Source organism: Pteropus alecto, unplaced genomic scaffold (genome assembly GCF_000325575.1).
Source record: "Pteropus alecto unplaced genomic scaffold, ASM32557v1 scaffold42, whole genome shotgun sequence".
In the NCBI taxonomy this organism is placed as follows: Eukaryota; Metazoa; Chordata; class Mammalia; order Chiroptera; family Pteropodidae; genus Pteropus; species Pteropus alecto.
The window spans coordinates 11717012-11728131 of record NW_006434825.1 but is presented as its reverse complement, the minus strand read 5'-3'; the positions used below and the strand labels follow the sequence as shown (position 1 = coordinate 11728131).

The window sequence follows — 11120 nt, the reverse complement described above, 5'->3', positions numbered from 1 at the left end:
CCCTTTGTGCCAAATGTTCTTCCTTCTGATTCTTTTATCAGGCAAACCTCTGCTCATGGGTCATACCACTCAGTGAGGACTAATTTAACTACTCTATCCTGGTCAGTTTCCATTTTGGTAGTCGCCATCTTCACTCTCGTTTCTGGCTCATCATCTGGCTTTGTTCTCTTCAGAGCACATTTTATCTACCAGTTGTTTTCTTGTTTGCTTATTGGTTTTCTCATATATTATGTCTTCTCCCTTCACACCACCCTCCACTCCCTCTTGTCAACTTCATGATGTAGGCCTTTGTTAACTAATTGGTGGCAAGTGGATGATGCTTGTCCTTTCCAGAGGATGGGAAGTTAGCACAGTGGTCTTAAAGGTACTGTTACTAAATGAGATGTCTAATAACATTCTGTTTTTAACTCCAAGCTGCCTTTTGCATTTTGTATACACACAGAAGCTCTTAAATGTGTTCAGAAAAATACTAGCTATAAAATGATAGCTTCAACTGAAGATATATTACAGCTCTGATTTTCTTGGAAAAGCTTTTAACTTTATAGCAGCACTGTGAAGAGACAGGAGCTGAGGTGTTGTTTCTCTGCCCTAATCTTTCCAGATGCTCAATAACTTCTATAGCCAGAGGGGACTATTTTAGTAGCCTGTTGCTGCTATAACAATAGCCCTGGCTTAAAATAATCATCTTACAGTTCTGGAGGACAGAAGTCCTAAAATCAAGGTGTCAACAGGGTAGTGTTCTTTCTGAAGTCTCTAGGGAAGAATCTGTTTCTTTGCCTTTTCTAACTTTTAGAGTCCATCTTCATTCCTTGACTTATGGTCCCATCATCCATCTTCAAAGCCAGCAGTGTAGCATCTTCCAATCTCTCTCTGCTTCTGTCATTACATTGCCTTTTCTGACTTGACCCCCCTGCCTCTGTCTTACAAGGACCCTTAGGATTTCATTTTGCCCCCTGCCCCTGCATAATCCAGAATAATCTCCCTATTTCAAGAGTGAATTTACTCACGTATGCACACTTTTTTACCATGCAAAGTAGCATATTTACGGGTTCTGGGGATTAGGATGTGGATATTTTGGGAAGCCTTATTCAGCATACCCCAGGGACTGTGTGAGTTCTTTTCCTTTGGGCAAATCTATATAATTGATAAATTATTTGGGAATTGAAAAAAAAAAAAATAAGAAAATGTATCTGCTTTCCAGCCAGACTGAGGTGATAGTGAATACTGAATTGATTCTCAAAAAATGTTTTTATTGAGCTCTTCAGTTTTTTACCATTTAAAATCCACATTTATAGCTCGAGTTAAAAATCTGAAAATTCTATTGTAGTTTTGTCAAAATAACTATATAGTTTATTTTTGAAGAAAAGTATTCAAAATATTTAAGTTTTTATTTTAGGTCTTTGAAAATGTAAGCATCTGTTGTTTTGGTGGAAATTATTGAGTTCTGATACACTGAGACAAAAATATCTCCCAGATATCCTTGAGTCACTAAGTAGGAAATGATTCTTCTGGGTTATTTCACCAGCTTTGATAAATCAAATGGCCACATTATTATTAGGTTTTCTAGAATACTTACCAATTCTATCTGAGTACACTAAAAAAAAAAAAACCTTCCAGCTCATGCCTTCTACCTTTTAGATAGTAAAATTTGCGTAAAAGATCTGTCACGAAGGATCATCCCGTGAGAGAAAGAAGAGGGCTGGGACTGGGTGGAGTGTGCACTCCGGTCTGCTGGCTGTGGCTGCCTGGTAAGGCAGGAGGGTAGGTGTGCCCTGGAGGGTAGAGATGGGCAGTTGTGTCCTTCAGACAGGAGGCACCGGGGCCTGTGTCTTCTTCTAGGGCTGCGGTCTGGGCTTTCCCTCATCGCTGGCCTGCAGGCCCTCTGACTCACTGCAAGACAGAGATCCCAGGTCCACAGCTCCCTAAAAGTAGTGCATCTGACCACTCACCTCTGGTGACGAGCAGGGGCTTGGGAATAGTTTCCCTGCCAGGGTGGTTACCACCCCAAATGAAACAGGACCTGCGACAGGAAGGATGTGGGTTTTGGAACCTGAAGTTTTGGGTTCAAATCCCAGCGGAGGCACTTCTAGCTATGTCGGCTGTAAGCAAGTCCCCCAGTCTCTTGGTGAAGTAAAGGTGACAGTACCTGTTGTGCCAAACACTCAGGTTTATGGCAGTGCTCTCGTAACAGGTTGCCACATTGTAGTCAGTTACTGTGTTGCATTTGAGAAGTCCCCATGCTCCATCTGAGAGATTTAGGAGGGGAGGGTGGGGAGGACCACTGTGACAGGTGGGATGTGTGCATATGGATCCTGAGTCTGGGGAAGCTGGTGGGCATGCCTGGGGCCACCAAGCTCAGTCTGAGCCAAACCTGGAAGGATGATTGTCACTGCTGTCTAGCTGGCCATTCTTCATCTATGGCCTTCTGTAGACGAGGGGAGCAGCTGCTACTACTGCAGGTGTCACCACCAGGAACCCTAGGGCTTCCTGTGTTGAAGCCTGAGGAGAGGCCTTGCCTATGATAGCCACATTAACCTGCCTCTTGGTACAGGAATGGGCATCACTGTGCCCCAGAGAGCCATTTCCTGAGGTCAAATGATTTGTGTACCTACCAGCAATAGATAGGCCCTTCCCACTCCCCGGCATGGGAAAGTGTAAAAGTGGATTGATGCCCAGAGCAGCATTTTGTCCTCTGAGCCAGGCAGTCCCAGTGTCTGGGGAATTGGGAGGGTAGGAACAGTGTGGCTCCAGGTCTGGGCCTTGGGCCTTCTAAAGCCAGTCCTGAGTGGTTCTCATGATAGTTTCCTTGTGATGTGGGAAGATGCCGGAGGGGAGCAGCAGGGCTTTGGGCACCCGTTAGTGAGAGCCATTCGGCTATGGCCTGTTCCTGTATGGGCTCCTGAGGGGATCTTTTTTTAACTAGAGGGTTCCTGGCTGAAAAGACAGGAAAGCTTACAGTACACAAGGCTTGGGGTTGGTGCTGTGATTTTGAGGGACAACTTACCTTTGAGCCCACTGGTTTAAACGCAAGGCAGTTTAGGCTCCAGGGTCTTGTCAGCTCCACCTCTCTCTCCAGTCATGCCCTCTGTTTCCCTTGCCAATCCTTAGCCCTGTCATCCATCTGTTCTCATGCCCACACCTTTGCTTAGAGTCTGCCCATGCCCCCTGCCCTCACCCTGTGCATGTATACATGCATGCGCATGTACACACAACGTATGCCGTGAATGTTTGAGTCCTGTCTTCTTTTCTGAGCCACTCAGATCTTCAAGCACTCTGCCCCAATGACCTTTCCCTCACAGGGGAGAACTTCTCCTACCCATGCCACTTGAGAGGGATGGGGTGTCACTAAGCATGTTCACATGGACATGCTGCTCAGACCCCCAGGAGGCAGCAGAGGCCGGGAAAGCTACTTGGGAGGGCTGCCTTGGGGAGTAGACCTGCCTGCCAGCCCCTTAGCTCACCGACCCTGTGTGGGTTCTGTGGGCTATGTTCCTTAGCCAAACAGGCAGGCAGGCCCCTCTGTAGCTCACACGCTCCTGTCCCATCTATGTTCATGCTTTTACCTGTACTTCTCACTCCTGGAATGACCTTCACCCTCTTCCCTGTATAAAACCTTGGTACACATCAGAGGTCTCACTTCTGCTCTCACCATTTCTATTCAGCCTTGTATTAGAGGTCCTAGTCAGTACAGTAAGGCAGAAAAAGGAAATAAAAGGCATGCAGAGTGGAAAGGAAGAAATACAAACTATCTTCATTCTCAGACACTATGTTAAAAAATTCTGAAGAATTTTCACATAAGCTACCAGAACTAATTAGTGAGTTTAACAAGATTGCAGGACACCAGATGAATATATAATAAATCAAATATATGTGTGTGTTTAATAGTGTTATTGAGATAAAATTTACATGCCATAAAATGGACCCATTTAAAGTGTACAATTCAATGGTTTTTAGCATGTTTATGGAGTTGCCAATCATTATCATAATCTAATTTTAGAACATTTTCATCACTCCGAAAAGAAACTTTGACCCCATTCGTCCACCCTCAAAATCAATTTTATTTTGTTATAATAGAAACAATTGGAAATTAAAATTTAAAAATAACATTTATAATAGCATCAAAAATTAAATACTTAGAGCTAAATATGTCAAAACATTAAGAAATTAAAGAAGACCTAAATAAGTGGAGCGATATGCCACATTCATGATTGAAATAATCAATATATTAAGCTATTCTCACCAAATTGACCTATAGATGCAACAAAATCCCAATCAGAATTTCTTTTGAAAAACACTGTTAGGAAAATGAACAGACAAGCCACAGACTAGAAGAAAATATTTGCAAAACACATAAAAGGATTTATATTCAAGATATATCTAGAACCCTTACAGCTCAGTAAGGTACACAACCCAATTAAAAAAAAATGGGTTAAAGATTTGAACAATCATTTTCTAGTAAACCAATAAGTATATGAAAAGATGCTGAACACCTTGGTCATCAGAGAAATGCAAATTAAAGGCAAAATGATATTAAAACCATTACGTCACTACTAAAATGGCTAAAAGAAAAAAAAAAACAGACAACTGACAATACCAAGTGCTGGTGAGACTGTGGAACTCATACATTCCTGGTGGAAATGCAAAACAGTACAGCCACTTTGGAATACAGTTTGGCAGTTTGTTATCAAGTTAAACATATACTTATTTTATGACTCAGCAATACCATTTCTAAGTATTTACCCAAGAGAAATATGTCCATGCAAAGACCTGTATGCAAATATGTGTTGGCTTTATTTATAATGGCCAAAAATTGGAAACGGCTCAAATGTTATCAACTAGTGAATGCATAGGCAAACTGTGGTACATCCATATAATGAAGTGCTGTTCTGCAGTAAAAATCAACGAAATAACTGCTACATGTAACAATGTAGATGAATCTCAGATGTATTGTGCTAAGTAAAAGAAGCCAGACACAAGACATTCCATATTCTGTGATTCTATATTCTGTTTATATGACATTCTGGAAAAGATAAGACCATAGGAGAAAAATCAGATCAGTGTTGCCAGGGACAACACTGGATTGGAATTGGGTGGGTGGATTGGAATTGACTGTAGAGAAGCATGAGGGAACTTTTTGGAGTGATGGAAATGTTCTGTATCTTGATCATGGTGGTGGTGGTAACGTGTGTTAAAATTTGTTAAAAACTTATTGAATTGTCAGTTAACAAGAGAGAGTCTTGTTTCATGTAAATTATACTTCAGTTAAAAAAAATTATTTTAAACTCACCATGATACACCTCAGAGCTCAGTTCAAGATTCCTCTTCCTCTTGACAAGGCTTTCCCTGACCACTTTCTTGTGGCATGGCCTCCTGGTAAGTCCTTTCCTGATCACTCATGGTTTTCCTGCTAACCACGACTTGGGCTCCTTCTTTAGTAGGGCTGCCTCTGCTCCTCAGGGGTGGTAAGCTGCTGGACTCACTGCTCATCTGGCACAGCCAGATGCTGTCTGTAGCCGGCTCTGTGAGAGGCCGAGTGCTAACTGAGGTGGTGGCAGCCTGGGGACAGTTTGGACCTGGGTGGGCTTCTGTGGCTGTCTTGCTTCTCCCTCTAGTACCTCTACTCAGCTGTGGCTATTCTCTTCCCTCACAGGTTGGGATAAACATTCCTATGGTTACCATGGCGATGATGGGCATTCCTTCTGTTCTTCGGGGACTGGCCAGCCCTATGGTCCCACATTCACCACAGGAGACGTGATTGGCTGCTGTGTCAACCTCATCAACGGCACCTGCTTCTACACCAAGAATGGCCACAGCCTTGGTGGGTGCATAGGGGATCTTGGAGGATCTGCCCTATGGAACTGCTTTGATTGATGAGTGGCCCAGGGGCAGGCTTTGTAGCCAAAGCAGTATCACAGATCCCGTGCTGAGATCTGGGGAACTGCAGCCATTTCCTACAAGGTAAAGAAAGGGTAGCAGGAGCTCTCCTTTTGTTAACCTATCCATTCAGGAACATTTATCGAGCCCAGGGTCAGTGTCGAGAGAGCAGCATTGTCATGATCATGCTCCTAGCCTGTGTGATACTTGTCAGAGCAAGGCTTGGGGTTGATGAGAAGTTTGAGGGTCCCAGGTACACACTTGAGTGATAGTGGTTTGCATGCTCATGGCCTGAGCCCAGACTGGCCAGCCCTTCTAAAAACTCAGGGTACTAGTTGCTATGGAGCAACAGTAAGGGCTGTCTAGTACTGCAGATAAACATACAGGCTGGAGTCAAATGGGGCCAGGCCTCTCCTGTGGTTAACAGACAGCAAATTGGACAGACTTATATTTTAAAAGGTACCTTTGGTAAACTGTGAAGGATGGACTGACTGCAGTAAGGGCCAGGGGTGAAGGCAGGTGGCCTGAGGCAAGGCAGTAGTGATAGGTACAGGAAGTGGGGAACAGGCCTGACAAAGGCCTAGGGGTGGCCCAGTGGGGCTTAGTGACAGATGGGGAGCACTAGCAGATGGTGGGGGGGGGCATGGGAATTAGTAAGAAGAGAAGGTGGAAAAGTGCCTGGATTCGTGGTACTAGCAACTGGGATCAGAAACTCAGGAGGAACAGCGATCAGTGGAGGGCGATAGTGGTCCTGCAGGATCCCTTGGAAGAGCAACCCTATGCACATGTAGAAATTTAAGATTAGAACTTGAGAGCAAGGGAGACTTTGTTCTGATGCTTGCCCTACCGGGACTGACTTGTATTTGGCTCTTAAGTGAGAGGAGCCCTTGGCTAGAGTGGTTCTGAGGTGATGCCTAACTGCTGGGCCTTCCTTCCTGGGTTTGCAGAGGTCTCTGATCTGGCAGAACCCTACCAGCCAGGCTGGCCACAGACCTTGCCAGGAAGGAAGTTGGGCATTTTATTTGGAATTAAATTCCTAGGAGACCCACTTCCCCTGGCTTGAGGGGCAGTTAAAAGGGGGCTGCCACTCCCCGCAGCCCCTTTGTGGCTTCTCCAGTAGATGAGCCCAGGCAAAATCAGGGGACCTGAGTGGAAATCAGGTTTTCTGGTGGTTGGGCTGAGTGATCAAGAGCCAGCATTCCTCAGCAAGGCAGTCGAATGCCACGGCCCATAGTGGGCAGCAGGAGCATAGCACAGACACCTCAGAGCTGACCCAGGTGCACAGCGGAGAAACTCCTCTGAGATCCATGGCCACCTAGCTGCAGTTACTGGTATCCAGCTGGTGAGGAGTTAGCTGCTGGAGGATGAGGCCAAAGTCTCAAGATGGCTCCTCGCTCCCCATTTTGTTCTCTGACTCCAGCTATTTCTTGGCTCTTGGTTTTTCTGCTGTCAGAGTTCCAGGGGCCATCCCTTTTACCTGCCCCTCTGCAGCCAGTCTCAGTCCTCTCTGCTTTGAGTTCCTGCGTCCTTCACATCCCTCCAGCTTGTCCATACCTTGTTCAGAGCATGGCACCTGCTGTAGGACCCACGGTTTGGGGCATACCCTGCTGTCCCCACTGCATTTGTACCTCCCTCCTCTGGGCCTTAACTGTGCACCAAGGCCCATGAGCTTGTTGTCGGTCAGGAGCTCATGGCCACCTTAATGTCAGCCCAAACCCTCATGCTGTTTTTAAAAATTCATCTTCCTACTATATGCTTTTTATGGATCCCATGCAAGACCTCACACATCTTGCTATTACACTTCATTTAGGAATATATTGCCTATTTTTTCAGCTTGTCAAGATCTGTGGTCTCACTTGTTCTATCTCAAATATTTGGTATTTTTTTCAGCATTGTATTAACCTAAAATTTGATAAACATGTTTCATGTGTGTTTTCATTGATATCGATTTAAAAAACATTGGAAGAAGACAAGGCTATGATGTGAGCCTTTAGCCTATAGCTTGTCTGGGTAGACACCAGCCATTTAAGAATCACTTTGTTATATTAGTTTGAAACTCATGTTTTTCTATTTTGTCACAAGGATACTACTTAGACTTTACTAAAAACTGGATATCACCCATCCTTTGCATTTTCTTGATCATGAAATTTAATGGAAAGGCAGTGAACTTGGGATGATAGACTACTTGGTGAATCTTCTAATGACCTTGTTTACTTCTCACAAACCAGCTTATCAATAAGTGTGCTTCAGAATTTCAGAGGATCAGTGAGCCAGTCACTGCTCTCTAACCTCAGAACCTTTCCTTTTTTAGAGAAGAATGATGTTTCCTGGCCTCCTTGCTTTTTTCATGTACTCCATTGTCCTCTGTCACAGCGCTCACCCCGTGGTCATTGGTTGGTTGTCTGTGTAATTATTAGATGCATGCCATCTCTCTTGCTGGAGTTGGCAGCACTTTGAGGGCCAGGCTTGCAGTGCCTGTTACAGGGCTTGGCCCCTAGGAGGTCTCAGCAGATAACGTGACGAAGGATGAGTGAGCGAGTGAATGGAGACGGGAGACTGACAGCTCATCCACAAGTGGTCCATGCACTTGCAGAGTCATTTTTATCCAGCTCTGTGCTCTCTCACAGGCTCTTTATACCCTCAGCCTCAGTGACCCCTGACCTATGTCTGTTTGGTTCGGGGCCCTTCTTATCAGCAATTTTGAATGTCCTGTTTGCATCCTGGATCTTTGCCTGGACCTTCTTCCTGTGGATCAACCCAGATCTTGTCACAGTAGCCTTGCAGAGGCTCCCAGAGACCTGCAGAGCTTGGGGTAGCAGTGTTGCCCTTGTCCAGTGCAATAGGGGGTGGAGTAGCCTCTTTTCCTCATCTTCCTGGAAGCACCTCAAGGGCTTATCCTTCCTGAGTACCATTGTGAGGTAGAGCTGGGCAAGCCCGGGAAGGTCATCCTCTGCCCAGAACTGTGGCAGTTGCCTCACCTTGTGGCACAACTGCAGCCAACTTATACCCAGACTTCACAGTTTATGAAGCAGCTTTCACAAAGTATCAGTATCTCAGTTTCTCTCTTGAGGTATTGGAATTAGTGTTACCCCCTTTTTTCAGATGGGCTCAGAGAGGTTAGATGACTTGCCAAAGGTTGCACTACAGATAACTGATGGAGGCCAGACTCCCCCTTATTCCAGGGTCCTTCAGGTCTCCTCCATGAACTGGGGTACAGCAGCAGTAGCCTGGCCACACTGAGATCCTTGAGGGCAGCTTCCATGCAGACCTGGAGGCTGGAAGGGCTTTCAGATTCCATCCTGCCAGCTCTGTGACTATTGACTCTGCATGTAGGGCTCAGAAGTGGCCTCGGACAGGCAGATGATGGGGTTTATGAGCTTCCCTTACTGTGGAGCAAAGTGGCCTGGCAAAGAACTTAAACAGTCTCTCTGCACCTTCGTTTTTTCATCTGTAAACTGGTGTCTGACAGTATACACCTTCCAAGGTTGTTCTGAGTATTAAATGGTTCCTCGTTAGGCACTGAGCCCAGTGCCCAGCACAGAGGAAACACATGGAATGCACTGACTGGCAAGATTTTGGCCCCAGGTTCACTGGGAAACCTATGGTCAGACCCTCACCTGTTCTTCTGTCTTGTGGGGTTTCAGTTTCTTTTCTGGGTGGGGTTGGGAGAGCAGACTGGGGACCTTTAAGAAGTCAGTGGTTTGAAAACCTTTCAGGCCAAAAGCTGAGGAGTTTCTAGAAGATAAGGAATTTATCTTAAAAAACGGAAAGGCTATGAGTCCTTGGGAGAGCCTCCTTTGGCCTTCAGTTGTTTCTCAGTCTGCAGAACATGAATGCTCTGGTTGATAACCCAAGGCCTCTCTTGCTTAGACCTGCTCATATATTTGGGGTCCCGCTCCCCTCCACTCTCACTTCCCATTCAGGTCCCTGGAAACAGAGCCTCTTCTCTTGGCAGGAGGATTCAGCGGGTACACAAGACATTGTTAACCTGGGGTTTGTCAACTTGTAACCTCTGGGGACTCTGGACAGTTATGGCCCTGGAGATGGGCAGCCGCCATCTTCCCTGTCTCCGCTGCTCTGTCAGCTTAGAGATGATGTTGGAGTGTCAGACTAGGAATGAGTCCAGTCCCACCACTTCTGCTAGTTTTATGATTCTTGGCAAAGAATTTAACCTCTGAGATTTACTTTCCTTATCTGTAAAATGGGGATAAGCATGCTCCCTAGAGTTGGTATGAGGATCAGAGGAGGTAAAACATGGAATAGGGTCTGGCACACATAGTAGGTCTCCATAAGTACATATTGGATCAAGAGAAGGATCAGGCCTGGAGAGACCTCAGCGGTAGATCATTGGGGTTTTAGTCCTTCCTAGCAGGCTTTTTCTGAGCGAGTGGAAGAGCTGTGGACAAATACTCAAGTATCTGACTTCACTTCTGGCCAGGCCACCCAGCAAAGGGAAGACCATGGTCTAACCTACCAGGCTCTAGCGCATGCTTGGCCTCCACTGTTGGGTAGATGTGATGACCAGCCCCTTTCCTGCTATTATGACAGACCTTCTGTGGGCTGATGACTGTTCCTTTGCCTCCACAGGTATAGCCTTCACAGACCTCCCGGTAAGTACTATTGTTGGGAGCCGACTGGGATATGGGGCATGATGGTACTTGCAAGTGCAGGATGTAGGGTCTGTGGCCCTTTCCCCAACCAAGGTTGTGTGTTGTGCTGTCAGCTTGAGGAGACCAGTAGGGGATACCTGCCGGTTTTTTTCTCTCCAGTAGCAAGACCTGGTCTTACTCTATAACTTATAGCAGGTAGTGATTTGTGGTACTTCCGAAGGCAGTTGGGGAAGCAATGTAGGTAGAGTTGAGGGTAGCTCCAGGTCCAAGCCCGTTTTGCATGGCTTACAGCCAATACATCAAGGTGCAGAGTGTAGAGAATTGTTCCTGACCTGTTAGGTCCCTGTGTATCCCCATTAGAGATCCCTAAGGAAAGCCAATGCCCTAGGGCAAGGGTCTCCAACCCCTGGGTCACGGACTGGTAAGTGGTCTCTTAGGAATTGGGCCGCATAGCAGGAGGTGAGTGGCAGGCAAGCGAGCAAAGCTTCATCTGTATTTGCAGCTGCTCCCTAGTGCTAGCATCACCGCCTTAGCTCCACCTCAGATCATCTGGCATTAGATTCTCATAGGAGCACCAGTCCCTGGTGCCAAAATGGTTGAGGACTGCCACCTTAGGGGACTGAACTTGCTGCCATA

At 46.0% G+C, this 11120-nt stretch overlaps 1 protein-coding gene across 1 annotated transcript in view; it reads left to right on the top strand.

Annotated features, from left to right (window-relative positions):
* Positions 1–11120, top strand: part of RANBP10 (RAN binding protein 10) — a 56250-nt gene that overhangs the window by 32765 nt on the left and 12365 nt on the right. Inside the window, exons 4-5 of the mRNA XM_006909775.3 lie at positions 5651–5818; positions 10462–10484. Of these exons, the coding sequence (XP_006909837.2) occupies positions 5651–5818; positions 10462–10484 (191 nt within the window). The remainder of the gene's footprint in view (positions 1–5650; positions 5819–10461; positions 10485–11120) is intronic.